Raw genomic sequence first — 20,749 nt, 5'->3', positions numbered from 1 at the left:
GATCCAGCAAGTTTTACACTAGTTGTCCTCTATTTATGTTACAGCTTCCGGCCAATGCAAAGATACCCGAATCGGCTTGTCTTAGAACACATGAGGTGAAGGATTCCCAAGGAGTCGTGTGGGTATGGATGTCTCAGAAGACACCACCAGATCCTAGTAAATTGCCTTGGTTTGAAAACTTTGCCAGGCCGGGCTTCGTGGACATTTCAACCACACATGAACTTCCTTATGACCACTCCATACTTCTTGAGAACCTCATGGATCCAGCCCACATCCCCATCTCCCATGACAGAACAGACTGGACGGCGAAGAGGGAAGATGCCCAACCATTATTATTCGAAGTAACTGAAAGGTCAGATCGAGGCTTTGCAGGGCGGTGGGGCAGAGAAAGGGATCGGTCAATGCCAAATTTCTTACGGTTTGAGGCACCATGTGTTCTACAGAACAACCGAGAACTGGTTGACAAGAAGGGGGAGAAACACTACTTCACCGGTCTCTTTCTCTGTAGACCTTCGGGGCAAGGCAAATCCATGCTTATTGTGAGGTTTGGAGGCACAAAAAGATCCCCCCTTTTGAAGGTGCTCCCACAATGGTACTTCCATCAGAATGCATGCAAGGTTTTTGAGCAAGACATGGGTTTTCTCTCATCCCAAAATGAAGTTCTAATGAGAGAAAAAGTGCCCACAAAAGAACTGTACCTTAACTTGAGATCCTCAGACACATGGGTGGCAGAATACAGGAAGTGGATGGACAAAGTTGGGCATGGGATGCCTTACTATTTTGGCCACAGCACCATCTCCCTGCCTAAAGAGCCGGCTGTGGTGGAGCATGCCCCGGCTGGACTCGTTGCTAATGCTTCAGCGTCTTCCCCGGCCAAGGGAGGGATCGGAGCAATGCACGCGCCAAATCTTGCCAACAGATACTTCAGGCATGTAATACACTGCAGTGGGTGCAGAAGCGTGATCAAGGCTTTTCAGGCATGGAAAAATGCTCTCTCTGTTGTGTCGCTGGCGCTGGCTGCACTCGCAATTCTTGTGTCTGGAAGGCAGTGGAAGACGCTCTTTTTGGTGTCAACAACCCTGTGCTTGGCTGGGATCTATGCTTGCTCAACTGCTATTGCAATGAATACATCAAACTTTATAAGGACACATAGAAGACTGTAAGCCAAGAATGGGACAGTTGAGGCATTCATAATATCGTGTAGAAATTATATATGAAGTGAGACTGTTAATTCAGTTGTTACACAATGATATATTTGTATGGAATTTTTATTTATATATTGTCATGTTTTATCAGAACAAGTACAAAGTCCCAAGAAGCAGTAAAGCAATGAGAGAAGACCTAGAAACAAAATATTGGAAATTGAAGAACAGATCCAGAGCCCGTCTGAGGCTCTTCTGAATAACTTGCATAGAAACAATAATCCAGAATGCCAACATTCACAATTGAGTGCCGGGAGACTTGTTATTCCATTAAGCTTCAAGGAAAAACCAAACACATAGCTCCAAAGAAAGAAACGACAAAGCTGTTCGGCAAACCCATTCCAAAGAGAGATCATCCCAAATAAAGATGTTCAATTAGAGAGGCCCCGGGAAAGTCCCGTTCTCTCTCTCCTCATTCCACCTTTCAACCTACAGTAATAATTTTGAAGAAAAAAATAAGCAAACAGTAATGGCAATTTCAGAACCAGCATTTTTATTCTCTTCAAGCGAGTATATTAGTAGAATTCAAGCATCTAGGAAAAATTTAAGGCAAGCAAATCTTGTCAATGAGAGAGGCAAGATGTTCTGATAAACCCATAGGGGCTTTGCCCATCACCAGAAGGAGGGACCATTTGCACATCTGTGTCTTCATCTCAATATTTCTTTTCAGCATGCACTTTGAGTTGTTTCTTCCAACTGCCTGTTCTGAAAACTGATTACTATTGCCAAGGAAGCAATATATAACGGGGGACCGCACATTGCTACCAAAATAAGTACAGGGTATATATTTTCATTGTTGTGGTTGTGGTGATCGTAGTCTCTCTCATTGTTATCATCCATAAATTCGGATTGGCCTTTGGCATCAATTTCAACATTCATGAGCATACATAAAATCAGTATTGCTATTGCTACACAGTAAAAGAAAGCAGGCACAGATTGAAACCAGCTTATTCAACAGTATGTTCGTCATTGCTTAACTGGCAGCCAAAGATTCTAGAGTAAATAAATTTAACAGTGTGTTCATGATTGCTTAACTGGCAGCTTGCATAGTTAGGACATGACATATGTGATAACAATTGGAGAAATGATCAGACCAGACCATACTTCAAAGAATTTTTTCCTCCAAAATTAAGTACACATTCACGTGAATATAAAAATGAGAGGACTTTTGAACTAGAAAATTGACATTGGCGGAGATGTCTTAAAATCAATATGCCCTGTGATTTTTAAGACAAGTGATTAACATGTACTTGATTAACTTAGAATGTTTAGCATAAAAAAAGGTTATAGGTATACTAAATTTTATGCATTGTTCTTGTCATAAACTTAACTTGTATGCATCCAATCAGACCACAAGAAATTGAAGAAGAAGAAGAAGAAGAAGAAAATATTAGAATAGCAGTTGCACCCACCCATTCACCAGGGCAAAGAGACCGATAATATTTGGCAAATTTGTCACATTCACTGGCTTCTTCTCCCTTTACTGCCAAACATCTGCAGGTTAGGGATTAAAAGAAGGCATTAAAGCATTCTAAAATAAGCTAATAGAAATTCATTGAAAAAGTCCTTGCATTGGACAATGTTCACTTGGTCATGATGAATGAATGGTCAAAATGACACCACACCAAAGAAGTACCTGTGAAATTCAATGTATCGTGTGAAACAGTGTCGGGTTTGGTTTGTTGTAGGAAATCGAAAATCAGCTGGTGCAGTCTTCAGTTCAATCTGACAGCACATAAAGAAATTAGTCATAAAATTAATATCATCCAAAAAGACAATAAATATAAACAAAAATAAATGATAAAGAAGAATGTTCCGATAAATTCAAAGCAGTTTTGTGACAACTAAGGTGTCTGAGGTTAACAAAATTGATCACTACTGACTCATGCAAGTCCATTTGGCATATACCATAGGACTGTCAAATATAGAGCACTTAGCAGACCATCAAATAATTTCAACCAACAAGAAGTATATTTTATATGGTTCAACAACATATCAAGCCTTAATCCTACTATGTAGGGTTAATTACATGAATTCTAGCACATTAATTATTTCTATCTACAGTCTTATCTTTTGTAAGGTCGTTAAAACTCATATCATACTTAAGAGTCTCCCACTATGTCTTTCTCCATTTTCTTCTACCTCTTGTACTAAAGACTTGTTCTATTAAATTGATCCAAGATATCTATATTGATTTTTCTTGGAAAGGCTTGTTCTTCAAGTTTTACTATAACATCATCTATGCTTGTATGTTAGAAAACTTAAGTTCCATTTTTTGTATGGTCCAATTAGCAAAAATGAAAAAAACAAAAAACATATCTTAAAAGAGTTGAGTGATAAAAAACAGTATGTGGTGCACCATTTTTTTGCTTGCAACACTTTTTTCCTTTATTTTTGCTGAACTTTCTGGTTCAATTTCAAATGCAATGTCTGGATCTAGCAAAAATCATCGAGTTAATATTCTAATGGTCAAAGAAGATGCTCGGTAATATGGACCACAACAGCTACAGTGTTCCAAAGTGTTATACCATAATAGTAACTATACAATTATTTAGCACAAACACACAAGTATCCTTTGTCAATTCAATTCTCTTTTCCCATTCAATGCATAAAATGGAAGTTCCACACCCCCCTACCCTCCTACCTGAAAAAAAAAAGAACTACACTAATTTATATGCCTCTTACAAAATTATAGTTGTCAGAAACTAAATTAGAGAACTAGATTCCTTATCATGAAATTATCCACCATGAAAGCAAGAACATAAACATTATGGATTCTGATTCTTTCCTCCTTTTAATAGCAATTGCAGTTCAATTCAACTACCTCAACTTATATGTTATTTTTTGCCGAGAGAGATTAAAGATTTGACTCATATTCAAAGCGGAACCCTTGAATGTTTGGTTAAACTATTGAAACAGCTACAACACCTACAAAATCCATTTTAGCACAACCCTTGTAATATATAGAGATCAATGAATTACTGTTAGACACCAACCAGACCCTAATCAAACGTCCATTTATTCCCCACATACCCAGCCAAAAACAACGGAAGGGAAATCCTCTTTTTCCCCATTTTTGACGATGGGGAATGACTACAAGAGATTTAGGAAAACTGGATGCGCATACATACACAGATGCAGAGACGCACATATAGAACAAGAGATTTAGGTCAGTGAAGGCCTGGCTCAATATCAGAACCCAACAACTTCATCGAAACACGTTTAGATCATTACAACCAACAGTATTCAGATTGAAAAAATAACGACGGAGAAACCAAAAATAACCGAAAGCTAGAGTTTTTGGTCGTACCTCAGCCATTGTTGGTCAGATCAAAAGCTTCCGAAGCGGAGAGAGATCAGCGAATCGACGGCAAACGCGAGCGACAGACGATTAATAAGCCGGGTATCCGAATTCCTCGGTCCACCGAGGTCAACCAGAAGCTGCCACGTATATAACGCCCTCCAGTTTCCCCTTTTTATTCTTAACCCCCGACTCGGGCCCGGCTCGTCAAAAGGTTGACAAGCCGAGCTCAGGGAACGAGTGCACGGATCCAGCGTCCTTCGACGGCGCCGGTGCCTGAGCCAGCTCGGAGTCCTGCGCCGACGCTGTGCCGGCGGCGAAGGCCGCCACTGCCACGAAGGCCCATCCAAACCAATTACGAACCAAGCTTTAATAATTTCATATTTTAATTATCTAACAAATGATATGAATTTATTTTAGAGGTAATAATATTAATTTTTATAAAAAAAAAACATATGATATCTTAATTTTATTAAGTGAGAACGATTACATAAATTTTAACTTCTCAGTAAGTAATTATGATTTTTATAAAAAATTTATAATTTATATTATATTTAACAATTTTTAACTAAATTTTTTTATATTTCTTTTCTTTTTACTAATAAAATTTATTATATTTCATATATTTTACTCACAAAGAACTTATATTTTTACTTTTATATTTTTATACTTTTTAGTGGTGATTTGAATTTTTTATTATTTCAATTACATTTATAAATTTGTATTTTTTAATTAATTTAATTCATATACCTTGACATTTTTTCATATGACAAGTTAAATTTTTTATTATTTTAATTACATTTATGAAATTATATTTTTTTAATTAATTTAATTCTTATATTTTAACTTAAAATTTTATTATTTCACTTTTTTTTTTTTTACATATAAAACTATAATGATTAAATTGATTTGAAAATATAAATTCAAATATATAATCAAAACAACGAAAAATTTAAATTATCATATACAAAAATATTAAAATACAAGAGTTAAATTAATTTAAAAATTAAATTTAAGTGACTACATAAGAAAAAAATATGAATTTACTCACAATAACATCTATCAATCTTTTTCTCATATAAGCATGTCATCTTGACCATGTGCCACCCATTTCATCTTCACTAAAAGTCACTTCAACTTTATTACTATTAACTTTATTCTAACAATTTTGACATCTTTATGCAAAATGTTTAACATCTTCTGTTATAGGTCGGATTAACAGTAAGAACTATAGTGGGTTCTTCTAAAGACAAGCTTACACAAACTTTCATATGCTAACTTGACTCGTGTAATTTGTGGATCATTCTGGGACTTCAATGAATTTACCTAGTGCACATTCAAAAGATAATAACGGCATGTTCCCATCTCTAAAAAAAAAAAAATGGGTGCCCAAGAATGTTTCCATCAAGTGAGAGTATGTATCTTTAAGGTGGTAGAGAACTCAAATAATATTAGAATCCTACATATTTCCAAAATAATTAAAAATTATAAGACCATATCCAATAGACAGATAGCTTAATCCAATGATATCAACCTCAATGTGTGTATGATAGGCAATAGTATATGCTGCCAGATGACACCCTGCCCTACAACTAAACCAACTTCCCTTGCCATTTCAGATCATCTTCTTCTTTCCCCCCCTGTGCTTCCTGCAGCCTGCCTTCATCACAACTCATAACCATCCTCTAAAAGACACAAGATTGATTGGCAAGTACTTCAAAATTGACATAGTTTCGGAGTTTTCAAGGATCAAAATTTCAGCCATCTTTTCTCCCTTTCTTTGGCGGCAACTGCATTGGATGCAGATGCCTGAGTTGCCTCAGCATCTGCCAACGCTTTGCGAGTCTCGTTCAGCTTCCTCATGGCAGCCTCATATACTACCTTCTCCCTCTTATTTCGACTCGCCATTTCTTCCAGCTTATCAACTCGAACTTTCAGCTCCTTCACCTCATCTTCATAAGCCAGTAAAGCCCGCCTGTCTTCTTTCTTCCCTCCCATGGAGCCTTTGCTCTGCTGCTTCTCTAATCTGCCACTCAAAGCTGCACCATGCATTGCAAGCTGGGTATTGATAAGACTGAAGACATCTGGTCTCGATTCCTCCTCTTCCTTGGCAGCTTTAGCAGCTGCTGCAAACTTCTTGTCGCGTTTTCTCTTCCCACCTCTGCTTCTCTTCTTCCCCCGGTTCTCTGTATCCTCTTCTTTTTCCTTGGACTGAAGGGCATGATCAAGAGATTGCTTTGGCGGGAGGACTCTAACAGAAATAGGGTCCAAAATTCCCTGCCCAGATACACCTAAACCCATTCCTTCACGGTAACCCATATTAGCCATCATCTTGGAAGCTATGCCCCGAGTGTGATTCTCCCACGTCGCAAAAATTGCAGTTTCTGTCTGGATACCTTTCCGCAGACCATTGCTTTCCGAAAAACCTAATCCCTGCAAATTGCCTTCTTCATAGTCACTAGAATCAGATTGATCCGAGCTTGTGTCAGTTTCTTCATCATCACTCACATGAGCATATTCAGATAATGAAATAGCTTCAGTTCCAAGCTTTGCAGATGTTCCATCATCCCTAAAAACAACTTGCCCAACTCCATGTTCATCATCCAATGACTGGAGTTCAGCTTTCCTCCAGATCCCAGTTATACTGTCAGAGACCGCCCAAATAGTGGATCCCACTAGTGACTGCTCCCACACTGTGGGGACACACTTCTTCAGGGAAGACAATGGGACGTCAACACCTGGTGCAAATTGTCGAATAAGTTCAGGGATGATGGGTGCAACCATAATAGCAAACGAAACAAGCTTATTGTAAAGAAATTAGAACATATGCGCACTAAAAATCAATGAAGCAGGATTCGTGTTCAGAATATGCATTTTAAATGTAGGAGATAATTAACTGAAACAAACTAACACAGGACAAACACAGATGAGAAAGCAGCATTTGTGGAACCAATAAGCAGATGGACAATGACACAGAGAACCTCCTCCAATGTTTGGAGCAGAAAAACATGGCTTACCATAGAAAAACTCTTATTATACAAATAAGAGATTGGAGACTCCTTCCTTTAAAGGATGAAGGAATCGCACCAGATATTCAATGAGCAGTATGCATTCATTTCGTAGCATGCCACTTTTCCAGAAATAAACAAAAAAAGTAGTGAAGTCTCTTCACAAACAAACATTTGTTTCTTTGGATTTATTGAGTTTATTGCAACATACCATGTGATAAGCGGCAGTTAGTACCAAATCGACATCGCTGCTGCAGAAAGAACTTGCATATCTGCACTTCGGTGGTTAGCATTAGTAAGTGATCTGGACAAGTGAATTCTATGCCATAATGGTAATCTAATCTATAATAGTTTCAATGGTATAAAAACTCGGTCTAAGCTGCACCTCAGAAAGTGAAGTGTTGTATACATATATGTATATATATACATATACACACACACATATCCCATGTGATAACCCCATCTAGCTTCATTAAGCCTTGTGATGATGATCGTAGCGACAATCAGTAACAGAAAATACAGGTTACTTTTTAGGTACCTAAGGAATATGTTTACCAGATAATAACCAATATAGGGTACATAAATTAAGCTGAAAGATTTTTTTAATTAGAGCAAAAACAAATATGCATAAACTCCCAGGTCAGAACCAAGGGTATGACGGACTGGTACTAAATCATTAATGATCAAGTGGATAATTAAAGAAATAAATAAAATAGGTGACACAAATAGAAGGAGAAATAGAAGAGAAAAATTTATTACATACATAAAAAAGGCAGTCTTCTAACAAAGAATACATCATCCACCAATATAATGAAATGGAGAGAATGCAAAATAACATTGCAATAGAGAAAATTTAACATGAATAATTAAGTTCAATGTCACGTAATACATTATCAGTGGTAGAAGTCACTAATTAACCAAATATGCAAAAGGAAAACAACATTATTGGCCACAACCTAGCATCTCTAAAGGTGGAAATAACCAATGAGAATGTCAAAGTTCTTTTTAAAAAGAACAAGTATACAGAACAGAAGAATATCAGAATACGGTAAACCCTGTACAAGAGAATGGCCAAGAAGCTAGGGGTTCCCACTTTCAAGGAACAAGATATGGTAAACTATCCAAAAATTGAAAATGAGTGGGATGGCAAAAGGCTGTGTAAACTCAATCCAAAAAGGGGGAAGATCAAATACAACCCTTCAAGTCGAAAATGGAACTCACTACCTCTTACAACGAATTCAAGAAGCCAACACAACCTACCCCAAGAACTCAAAAATCCACTGAACCTCTAGCATTAAGAATGTGAAACAGATCAGACTTCTTGATGCTCCCCCCTTTATCAGGGATGAGCACTGTAAAGGTGGAATTTGAGCTCATTTAGGAACTACTATGCTCAAAAAAGGCAAGGAAAACCTTAATGACATCTAATCCCACCACATACCAGCAGTGATGGAAGAAGACCAATGAAAACCTGCGTTACCTAAAATCCATCTATTCTAGAACAGAGAACAAGAACTGTAATAAACATGAATGTACACTTTCTCTATATCAAGCTTGTAGATAATGCTATGAGCTATATTCTTTATCTCACATCAGCATATTCAAATGCTTCCAACTCTGAACTAGAATTCCAATTACCCCTAAGGAAAACATTTTCTAAAGCTAATAGTTAGCCTCTATGCTGATCAATCAATAATTTTCTAACTTTTGTCACCCCATCTCTTCTCTCCTCTAGAGCATCAAATAAGGAATGAAGCAAAAATTCAAAATAGAAAATAAAGAAGAAGAATAAGAAAAGAACGAGGCATGCAAAGGCTCCACTTTCATAGAAATATCCATTGACTGCCTAGGAAGGATGGAGACAAACAAAATAGTTGCAGGGATGCACACAACAAATACGTACACATAGGATAAGTCAAGCTACATGTCAAACAAGCATTCAAGTATTTATATATATATATATATATTTCCAAAACAAAATTCTTTATGTCATTGCCATAGAGTTGCACCCCATCCTTGAAATATGTTACAAGCATGGCTGGTATGTTACAATTCAACCAAATAGGGCACATAAAAATGATTAAGAAAAAAGGTTGCTGAAACTATTTAGAAGATTCTCACCATCAGCCATCGATAATTTTATTTAGAGTAATCAAATAATTGAGAAATTGATTTAGAGCAATTTCATATCAAACTCCACTCTAGGGATGCAAAAACAACATGAATGCAAAAATGTGATCTCTTTCAGTAGGAACTATCAAGATCAAGTTTATTATCCCACAAAGAGAAAATCTATAAGATAAATAAAGCAATAACTAAACTCAAAATCAATTTAGAGGCAGCAATAGCTGCATAACAGGAAAATAAATGAGTCAGAAGATTATACTCACCAACATGCTTTCAGATGTTGGCGTGAGGAAAGATATTTTTGCTGATTTAGATCCTTCCAATTCAATAATGAGTCCATTATACCAACGCCCATCAGTATGGCGGAATCGGCATTTCGATCCAACAGAGTAACTTTGATCCTCCAGAGGTTCTGCTTCCACATGTGTCGGATCAAGAGGCTCTGCTTTGACATCCTCACCAATATACCTGGAGCCTGGTAGAACTGAATCAACCTCTCGCAACAACCTTGCACGTTTCAAGTGAAGGAGCCCTTCTTCTGCATCTTTGATAACTTGAACAAGCTCCTCATAAACCTGTGTTGATGAAACATGTACTGTTAGGAACTTCAATGAACGGTTACATATGATATACATGGGTCAAGAGAAGTGCATCCACGTGATTCTCCATTATCAATCACTATAATGAGCAACCATGAATTAACCAGTGAACTGATAATTATTTTTCAAAAAAACTAGATTTTTCTAACCAATATTAACAAGCAGCATCAATGACATCACTACAGTTCCATCTTCCACCTTATACTTGATCTAAATTGCAGAGTCATGACAGCAAAAAATTGAAATTCGATGAATTGAAATGAAATGAGTTCATTATTCATAGATAGTCTAGATATGTGAATTGGGGTACTAATACATAGCTTATGCAAAAGGAAGGTGAGTATTAGGTCCTCCAAGCTTCACCTTCTTGACCAAAATTTCCATAGAAAGTAATCGGATATGCAATTAAGGGGCACCTTAACACTTACCAAAATCAAGGTCAAACAACAAAGTTTGAATTAGCATCACATTTAAAATATAGGACGCTTTTGGATCAAATAACCAGACAATGTATACAAGAAAGGCTTATTTAGGACTTGTGGAAGAGAGAGAGAGAAATTAGGGGAAAGTAATTGAAAGAAAATAGTAGGAAAAGTGGTTTCCCTTTTGGGAAGCTTTTCTACTATTAGGAAAAAGACATCAATAAGGGGGCAAACATGTAGGACTATCTACCCAAAAAAAAAATCATTGTTCTGGGCAAATTGTTCTTTACACATGGCTTGTTTAGATCAAACTATAAAAGCTATATTTTCCATTGAAGTAGAGGATGAACAAACTTTATCATACCACCTCTTTAGTTGAAAAGTTAACATATTAGCCTCACTATTTTTAGACTGAAGTATAAGACGAATGAAAGTTTTCCCATATTTAACCACAAGTGCACTGCACAGACTAATTTGACTAAAAAGTATTCAAATGATAGTGTATCATGTGTTTCTCATGAAAGATAGACAGATTTATGCATTCTAATGATGTTCCTTTTCTTTTTTTCTTTTTACTAAATTGCCTATGGACGAATTGTTTTGAACTTCATGGGGAGGTTATATGTGAACTTTTATATTGTTGGTTTGTGATTCTTAACCAAACCATCTTTTCTTTTTACCTAAGTTGGGTTTGCAAAGAAAAAGATAAGAACATATAAGTAAAATAGTTTCCCCTTCTATGTTTCGAGGAGGGAAGGATAGAGAAAAAAATGTTTGCAGAAATGCAACCAAGAGATGGTTGTCATGACCCGAGGATCCATAGAAGGGCAATATAGTAATAAGTTGATAATAGTTGTTAGAAGATATTTTAGATATTTTATCATTTGGTTAGAAGCACATGTGTGTTGTTATGCAGTTAGTTAGGAGCAAATATGCCTATATAAGGCTATGTAAACGGATGGGATTTTCATGCTTGAATTGATAAACAAATATCTCATTTCTCTCTCTAGAATTCTCTCTCATTCTCCCTCTCGTTTCCCTTTGCAACTCTCCCTCATTTCTCTCTAGTTTATTCCCCCATTTCTATCCAATTTCCCTCTCCAATCATTCTGTTCTTGGTCTTACTTCTATCAGATCCTTCTGATTCCCAATCCAACCCTAGACTAAACCCAAGGTTCATGACAAATTGGTATCAGAGCAGTCAATCATTGGCTGTGATTTCAATCCATTCTAGGTTGAGATTTTGGCAATTCTTATCCAAAACTCAAAGGCGGGGCGGGCTAGCAAATTTCCGACCATTGATTCCACTGATATTACATTCAGGCAGTTCCAACTGATTCCCGGTGAAATTCCTTAGCCACGACAGGAACAACGGACTTTGGTTGTTGCAGTTGCAGTTCAAGAAGGCGACCTCAGTGTAGTTGGCGATCCAGGGGGGCGACTTCAGGAGTGAATTAAGCTTCTCGTGAGTCCAACGGAGGAGTGGCCTTGGCTTGAGAATTTCGAAGGCGTGTTCGAGTCTTCAAGACGAAACCGGCCATTGACGTTTAGCCACGAATTTCAGTGAGTCTTGCTCGAAGTGGAAGGGGACGCAGTTTCAGCATATTTGGAAGCCAAGTCATAAGCTACTGCAACCATCGAATTCTCAATTCTGCAGAATTTCATTGGTTGCATCACAGTCGCTCAAGGAAGGCGAGCAGCCCAGACAATTCCAGTGGAGAAACTTCAGCGATCTAGAGGAATTCCGACAATAATCAAAGTGCGCAAACGAAAAGACAAGGCAAGGGCGACTCTTGGAGCAGAACCTTAGCCTTCGATTTCTTCTTCTGGTGCAATTACGATTATTCTTGTAAATTGGGCGTTCAAGACAAAGAAGCAACCAGGAGATCCCGGTTGAATCTCATAATTGATTCCGACATACAAGGAGAAATTGAGTCTGATGCATAAGGAGGTGAGGTTAGCTGATATTCGAGGCTTGGAATTGGAAGACGGCTTGGCCAATTGATTCTGATGCACGGATCTTGACTGTCGGAAATTGAAGGTGATTACAGAAAACTGGGAGCAACAGAAGATCGGGATCAATTCTTCGATTACGGCGATCTCGGTTGTGAAGGTGACCACGGCAACGATCGATCTTCACTTCTGATGGCGATCTAAAGGACTGTAGAAGGCCAATCAAGTCATTGTAATTGTGTGACTTCTTCCGCTGCTACAATAGACTTGACCTTGAAGCAGAACAGTGGCTGCCATTTGCCACTTATTGGATCAATTTTAGAGGTGATTGGGTGAGGTAGTTACAGAAGGGAAATGTGGGGAATTAGGATGGAAAGAGTTGCGGTTTCTCAGCCTATTGCTTTTCCAGCCAGTGAGATTTCGGCCAAGAGGAGTAGTGCACGAAGGAGACCAATAGAGTCTCAATTGCAACAGAAGAATGCTTCATTTTCAGTGGGAATGGAGCCTAAATGGCAACTAAAGAAGGCTGCATTTTCAGTGGGAATGGAGCCTCAATGGCAGCCAAAGAAGGCTGCATTTTCAGTTGGCAGCAACAAGGACAAGGAGCAGTGTAGCCAAAAGAATCAAATATGGGGAAAGAAGTTTGAGAATGAGTCTAGCCAAAGGGATAAAGGAACAAGCAGTGGGATTCATGAAGAGTGCAAGGAATTTGGCCGTATGTTCCGCAAGAAACTACAGAAGTTTGCGATGATACTTATTAAGAAGTATCATTACAACTTTCCGATAGAATACTTTAATGATTATCATGGAAGTTTTAACAAAGAGGAATTTTAAAAAATGGAGCAGCCAGAGAAGAAGTACAACATCAGAAATGATATTAAAGGTGAATGACATTATCCAAAGGGAATCTGTAATGAACAGATTGATAGGGCAGCAAAGGCAAAAAGAGAGTTAGAGGAACACTCTGATTCCTTTGGAAAGGAGGTTGTTGATGAGGATGATCCAGAGGATAATCTCAGAAGTCCAAAACAAGAGATGCTTGAGGCGTTCAATTAGTTGGCAGGAATGACGAGACACCAAGGAATTTCTGGAATTGAAGAGGGATTCAGCTGCAATGATTGAGAAGTTAGAAGAAGAAATAATACCCCAAGATGCACCTACTAAAAGGCTGCAAGGAAATAATAGGGAAGCAATTGATGAAGTGATAGAGGAAGCCAAAGCCAACTCGTTACCCTCGGTGGCTAGTGCATGGGCGAAAGGATTTGGTGGTGTTCTAGATCGAAAGTTTGTGAAAAATGGAACAGCATTGGATTAGACAAATCCGACTAGAGGATCAGCCATCAGTGCGAATGATGGTGTTGAAGCCTTTCCTCATATTTTGGACTTATTGAAATCTGAGGAACAATCAAATTTGGAATAAAATATGGATTTGACTTGGGTTAAAATATGCAACGAGAAGGTGAAGACAGCACTAGCTGGAGGAAAAATAAGGGATATAACTGAAGGAGTCGAAGGGTTTGCTAAAGAAAACAAAACTATCGTTGTTGTGTTGGTTTTTGCTCCTACTGAAAAATCCAAGTTGTTGTCTACTACCGGGTGGGATGAACCAATGGCTGATTGTGCTCTTAAAGTGGAGACCAATCTTGATTGGTCAGCTATTATAGAAGATTGGGAACAAGATACTGATGTGGTTGGGTGTTGTTTTCTAGACCTTGCCTCAAATTATGTGCTGGCAGACTCACTTGTGAAATGGATTAAAGGTGGTAGAAGGCCTATCTATATTAGCTTTGGCAGCCTTCCTATTCTGGAACCTGACGAAATGACCCAGACAATTGCCCAAGCTTCTGAAATAATTGATCAAAGGGGCATCGTTAGCAAAGCCTGGGGAACTTGGCAGAACCAAAAGACTTTATATACTTGGTGGATAATAGCCCTCAAGACTGGTTATTCTTTCAATATGCAGTTGTGGCGCACCATGGAGGTGCAGGAGAACTCTATCAGGTTGCCCTAGAGATTGATCTTTGACACTTAAGAAGGAGGAAGAAGGAAAGAAGGATGAACTCAATAGAGAAGGCTGGAATTGGATAAAGAGCCATGGCTACTTGTTGCAAGTTCTTGGGGACAAGAATTCTCTCAAGAAGGGGGGGAATTGTCATGACCCAAGGATCCATAGAAGGGCAATATACTAATAGGTTGATAATAATTGTTAGAAGATATTTTAGATATTTTTACATTTGGTTAGAAGCACATGGGTGTTGTTATGCAGTTAGTTAGGAGCAAATATACCTATATAAGGCTATGTAAACGGATGGGATTTTCATGCTTGAATTGATAAACAAATATCTCATTTCTCTCTCTAGAATTCTCTCTCATTCTCCCTCTCATTTCCCTCTGCAACTCTCCCTCATTTCTCTCTAATTTCTTCCCCCATTTATGTCCAATTTCCCTCTCCAATCATTATGTTCTTGCTCTTACTTCTATCAGATCCTTCTGATTCCCAATCCAACCCTAGGTAAATGACAATGGTCACTTTCTCCCCGTTTTCCTGGTAGCAATGCAACCAAGAGATAGTCACTTTCTCCCAATTTTCCTCCCATAAGGATACATATGCATGAAGAAGCACTTCTTTTCCTTTCATTTGTCCTCTCACACCATCCCATTTTGTTTCCCCTACTTCTCCAACTCAAAAACCAAACAGTCAAAGAGAGAATTTTTTATTTCCCTTTTTCCCCCTCCTTTCATCAAGCTCCAGACCTGGTGTTCTTTATAAGTTTCACAAGCAATGCGAAAGTAGAAGAAATTGCACCATTTAATTTTTCTTCGAAGCATAATTTTAAATTTCCTGTGGGTTTCCTTCTAACACCTCAGAATTGGCACTCTAACAAAGGGGGACCTTGATCACAGTCAACAAATATATTGTTCACAGCATAAAAATACCAATCAATCAATTTACCGAAGATACTGAAGGAAGCCAATAACTAGCACCATTGGAGCAGACAGATAAACGGAGACAAAAATATCAAAGAGGAACTGAAAGATGAATACGGATACACATATGCCCTAATTGGCGAGAAAGACGGAGAGTAAGACAAGCAACCGGAAGAAGCTCGGGATTTGTAGGGTCAGCAGCGAGGGCATCCTGGAGAGCGGCCAGTGAGTCCTTTTGCTCTTCCAATTGAAGCTCCAGTTGTTCCTCCAGAAGTCTCTCTTCCTCATCCGCCATTGTTATGAGAGAATGAGAGTGAGAGAGAGAGAGAGAGAGAGAGTACGAGAGAGCGCGAGAAATGGTGATGGATGGGTTGAATCTGGGCCGGGTCGGTTGGGACTGGGCCGGGTCTTTTTAAAATGAACCAGAACTCAACCCGTTTGTATTAATGCTCATGCCCTTTTTAATGTTTTGTTTTTTTCGTTTTTATCTTTTTGGAAATAAAGTTTGTTCTGTTTTCATTTTTCTTTTTGCAAATTGATGACGTGTTGTTTTTTTAAAAAAAATTATTTTTATATTCATATTTTTGTATTTATTAGAGTAAAAGAGTTGAGATATCCAGAGTCATCTTTGAGATTCTCGAGATCAATTATATTGAATTAGAGACGAATCCATCAAATAAGATAAAGATTATGTTAGAGTTGAATTCTTTAAAGATGAAGAGAGCCGAGATATCCAGAGTTTATTTTTGATACTTCTATACTCAATAATCTTGAGTTGAGAAAAAATTTATTAGACGGTAGAGATAAGGCTAATCCCGTATTCAATTATTAAATGTTGGTAAAGAATTGCTCAAACGAAATAAAGATAGACGTTGAGCTCAAATTCTTTACTACGAGAATTCGAGAGTTAAATGTTGGTGGTTATTTTTCAAAGCTAAGTTGTGTGAAGAGATGCATATCATATTCCTATTATTAATTAATAAGAAACATTTGGTCAAATAAGATTGAATAATTTTTAGAGATAACTTAATAATTTTTTTTTTATATATTTATATTATTTTCATTGAACCAACCAAAGTTAAAGAGTCATCAAATGTGACTCTTTCTATCAAAAAAAATATTTAAGGGTTCATTTGGTTTGTGAGATAGGACAAAATAAATTGATAAATAAAAATTATTTCACGTGTATGATTCGTATTTATGCATGTGAAATAATAAATGGGATAGATTTAGTAATTACCCGAATATGAGATAGCATAATCTCAAAAAGGGATTGGACGTATTATTTAGGGAATAAGATAATGAGCAAAATGATCATTTTACTCTGAGTATAAATATTTAAATATTTTTAAAAATTAAAAAATTTGTGACGTGGCTATTTTGGTTATTTTTGTATTATCATGTATTTATCCATATATTTACTAAACAAATGATAAGATTAAATACAAAATATCTTATAGTGTAGTCTTACTAATCAAATATTTGAATTTCAATATTAAAAATCTTGCAAATCAAAGATGGCATAAGTGTTAACTATGTTGTACGGAAATAGATATATATGGGGAAATGACATTTTCAAAAAAAAAAAGAAATGGAAATGTGAAGAAATGCATAAATAAAATAAATATAGGAATATTTTTATAAATATGATTTTGAATATAAAAATTATAAAAAAAATTATTTAATTTAAAAATAAATATAAATTCTATAATACATTCAAACAAATATAAATATAAGTTTTATTATTGAATTATAATATTTTTTATTTTTATGAAATTACACCAAAATATTTTTAAAGTTATAAAAATAGTTCAAAAATATATATATTTTTTATATTTCTCGAAGCAGCTGCTCGGTGTTTCCTTACATCACGGGTGTCAAGATTTAGCCATATTATTTAAGATTTTATGATTTAGTTAAATAATTTTTAATTTGCTTTTATTTAATTAATTGCCACGTGATTAAATTTTAATCGCTAAATATACCAACACGTCATCGTTTGATTGGACCAAAGAACCTTGGAGTCATCTTCTGTGTACCTATTACCTTAGGAATATATTCCGACACGTGACCACTTGCTTGCTTAACTACAAGTTTCAAGAAAAAGCTGCAACCTGCATTACCTTACCTGCCATCGATCCGTCTAGCCATGGTGCTCTTTGAGCTCTCACCTTCGTTCTTCCTCTGCCTTGTTCCGTTGCTCTTCTGGTTCATCAAGCATTACAAGTCCATTCTCTTGAATACATCATCATCATCTTCTTCTTCTTCCAAGCCCTCCAAGCTTCCGAGATCATACCCACTTGTGGGTTCCTACTTTGAAATGTCTGCAAATCTCAGCCGTTATGTGGAATGGACATCAGAAGCTCTTAAGGCCTCCCCTTCTTCAACCTTCGTCCTCCACCTCCCACTGGGCAACCATCAGATCTTAACAGCAAACCCCTCCAATGTCCGCCACATCCTCAAGACTCAGTCCTGTATCTACCAGAAAGGCAGGTTCTTCAAGACCACTTTCATGGACCTGTTCGGAAATAGCATGTTCAATGCAGATGGAGAGATGTGGAGGTCCCAAAGGCATGTCTCAAGCCATGAATTTAGCACCCAAGTGCTTTGCAGATATATCCAGAGTGTAGTAGACCCGATGCTCTCTCATCGTCTTCTTCCGATCTTGTCTGCCGCAGCTATGAACGGGACTGTGCTGGATCTTCAGGACATTCTACAGAGGTTCGCAATGGACAACATTTGCCAGTTCGCCTTCGGGTATGATCCTGCATGCTTGTTACCTTCTCTCCCCCAGAACAAATTCGCAGAGGCCTATGAAACAGCGATTAGGGTCAGCAACAAAAGGTTCGCCTCGTTTCATCCCCTGGTATGGAAAACCAAGAGGCTTCTCAACATCGGATCGGAAAAGCAGCTCAAAAGCGCCATTAAAGAGGTTCGAAAGCTCACCGATGAGATTGTCCAAAAGAAGAAACAACAAATAGAATCTGTGGACATATTATCAAGATTCCTGTGCTCTGAAAACCACGGCCAAGACATAGCCATGGACGTAATCCTTGGCTTTATCATGGCCGGCCGAGACACGACTTCTGCAGCATTGCTATGGTTCTTCTGGGCACTGGCTAGGCATCCCGACGTAGAAAATGAGATTCTCAGAGAGATCAATGAGAAGCCTGAAGAACCGATTTATGAAGACTTGAGGGACATGGTTTACACGCACGCATCACTGTGCGAAAGCATGAGACTCTACCCACCAGTCCCCTTTGACATGAAAGAAGCCGCGGAGGACGATGTCTTGCCGGATGGGACTGTTGTGAAGAAGGGCATGAAGGTGACTTACCATCCTTATGCAATGGGGAGGATGGAGGAGCTGTGGGGGAAGGATTGGGCGGAGTACCGCCCCGAGAGGTGGCTGGAGAAAGACCCCGCACCCGCCTCGGCGGCGTTGAAGTGGAGGTTTGTGGGGAGAGACCCCTATACGTACCCTGTGTTTCAAGCAGGACCCAGGGTCTGCTTGGGGAAAGATCTGGCACTCTTGCAGATGAAGAGGGTGGTCACTGGTGTTTTCCGGCGGTTCCGGGTGGTGCCGGCACTGGAGGAGGGTGTGGAGCCAGTTTACATCTCCTGCTTGACTGCAAAGATGAAAGGTGGGTTTCCGGTGAGGATTGAGGAAAGGGTTGAAGCCACCTTTGGCAAGCAGATCAAACAAAATTGAACAAGATGGTAAAGATTATTCTCATTCTCTTGTTTATACATACATCTGAGATTCAAATTAAATCATATCATCAATATGCCTCACTGATGAAGTTATTCATTCTTCTTACTTAAAAAGGCTAACTCCATGTCCCAATGTTATTCTTTATTATATTATAAATAACTTACTCTTTATTTTTATTTTACCTCAAAATCTGTCTCCTCAAAGAACATTTCCTATTCTCTCTTATCATTTTACTTCATATTTTATTTATTTATTAATAAATTTTAATTTTATTTATTTTAACATACACATAATCAATAATTAAATACATAAAATAATCAAATATATACATATTCAGTACTTAAATAAATAAAAAACACAAAAAAACCTCCCAAACGCAATAGAGAGTTCCGTATTGTCGTTTTACAAGTCGCCAGTGGTTATCTGGAATCGTTGTTCTTCGTCACTCGCCGCCGCTCACCAATGGCTGCCACTAGACACCGCAGCCGCCGTTGGTGCCACAACTGCCAGATCTGGCCAATCTTTCTCTTCCTCTTCTCCAGCCAATCATTCTCTTCTCTTCTCCTTTCCTTGATGGCCATTGAGGGGGGGGGGGGGGGGGGGGGGGGGGTGAGGGGATGGCAATGGTTCACGTCGAAGAAGTCGTTCGTCAGTGCTAGCGACCCATTTCAGTTTTGCAAAAAATTTGGAGATTGGAGATGGCAATGGCGAGAGCTGCTGAGAAGAAAAATCAACATTTGTTCACCAATTTTGGAGATGGCGATTGGGATAGGGAATTACTGGAGCGAGCCTAAATAATGATAAAAACCATGCAAGTTCCAATGAAGGGCAAACATAGTAAATCATTGCTCAACTTTGCGATAATATATAAAAATGTCATTGAATTTTAATTTGTAACCAAAAAATCATTGGGATTCAATTTAATATACAACTTTATAACTATTATCAGTTGCCATTAAAAAACACTAACAAAATGCTAATATTTTTGTAATTTAATACAAAGTTCAGTGATATTTTTGTATCTTATTACAAAATGTAATGACTTTGTTGTATTTTTGTATAAAATTTAATAACCATTTTTATTGTTTAGTTGTTCATATTGTTAGTGGCGTCAATATCTTGTTAGCCTCATTTAACTATAATTAATAGTAATTATGAAATTTTATATTAAATTAAAATTCAGTGATCTTTTGATTATAAATTGAAGTTTAATAAACTTTTTATATCTTAGTACAAAATTCAATAACAATTTATGTTGTTTAGCTCAATATAGAGTTTTTTTTTTTTTTTTGGTAACTAATGTTAAACACATGCGATGTAATTAAAATAGATTTATAAATTTAAAAATAAAAAATTAAATTCGTTATTTTAAATAATCATAATAGAATCGATAAATACAATTTTTTTATTTTAGTACTCAACATTTTATCAAAATTTAAGTTTAATTAATTATTTGCTATTTAATATACTAATAAAAAACGTTCTTAAATCAAT

The 20,749-nt window shown here is 37.4% G+C and overlaps 4 protein-coding genes across 6 annotated transcripts in view; 2 read left to right on the top strand and 2 right to left on the bottom strand.

Moving 5' to 3' along the window:
* LOC127812990 (protein TIC 55, chloroplastic) overlaps window positions 1-1,279 on the top strand; it is an 87,722-nt gene extending 86,443 nt beyond the window's left edge. For both annotated transcript variants that reach the window (XM_052353636.1, XM_052353635.1), the window contains exon 3: window positions 45-1,279. In XM_052353636.1, coding sequence (XP_052209596.1) covers window positions 45-1,163 — 1,119 coding nt within the window. In that variant the 3' untranslated portion in view covers window positions 1,164-1,279. The remainder of the gene's footprint in view (window positions 1-44) is intronic.
* Window positions 1,237-4,849, bottom strand: LOC127812993 (cytochrome c oxidase subunit 6b-3). 2 transcript variants are annotated; one of them, XM_052353640.1, is made up of 4 exons: window positions 4,513-4,849; window positions 2,839-2,927; window positions 2,615-2,696; window positions 1,237-1,631 (listed from the first exon to the last, which is right to left on the bottom strand). In XM_052353640.1, the coding sequence occupies exons 1-4, from the start codon at window positions 4,519-4,521 to the stop codon at window positions 1,578-1,580; spliced, it is 234 nt and encodes a 77-aa protein (XP_052209600.1). In that variant the 5' UTR covers window positions 4,522-4,849; the 3' UTR covers window positions 1,237-1,577. The 2 variants fall into 2 exon arrangements, with proteins under 2 accessions (XP_052209600.1, XP_052209599.1); XM_052353639.1 differs by lacking the exon at window positions 4,513-4,849 and having other exon boundaries at window positions 2,839-2,939.
* Window positions 4,850-5,885: 1,036 nt separating this feature from the next.
* On the bottom strand, window positions 5,886-15,877 carry LOC127813636 (zinc finger CCCH domain-containing protein 18). The gene is made up of 4 exons (XM_052354697.1): window positions 15,710-15,877; window positions 9,902-10,213; window positions 7,723-7,783; window positions 5,886-7,241 (listed from the first exon to the last, which is right to left on the bottom strand). The coding sequence occupies exons 1-4, from the start codon at window positions 15,833-15,835 to the stop codon at window positions 6,253-6,255; spliced, it is 1,488 nt and encodes a 495-aa protein (XP_052210657.1). The 5' UTR covers window positions 15,836-15,877; the 3' UTR covers window positions 5,886-6,252.
* A 1,769-nt stretch (window positions 15,878-17,646) lies between these two features.
* On the top strand, window positions 17,647-19,413 carry LOC127813355 (cytochrome P450 94A2-like). The gene has a single exon (XM_052354292.1). It carries the CDS (start codon window positions 17,690-17,692, stop codon window positions 19,250-19,252), a length of 1,563 nt encoding a protein of 520 aa, XP_052210252.1. The 5' UTR covers window positions 17,647-17,689; the 3' UTR covers window positions 19,253-19,413.
* Window positions 19,414-20,749: the final 1,336 nt, after the last annotated feature.

Source organism: Diospyros lotus, chromosome 11 (assembly GCF_014633365.1).
Source record: "Diospyros lotus cultivar Yz01 chromosome 11, ASM1463336v1, whole genome shotgun sequence".
Taxonomy (NCBI): Eukaryota; Viridiplantae; Streptophyta; class Magnoliopsida; order Ericales; family Ebenaceae; genus Diospyros; species Diospyros lotus.
The sequence above is the reverse complement of the archived record's forward strand: the minus strand, read 5'-3'. Positions and strand labels throughout refer to the sequence as shown.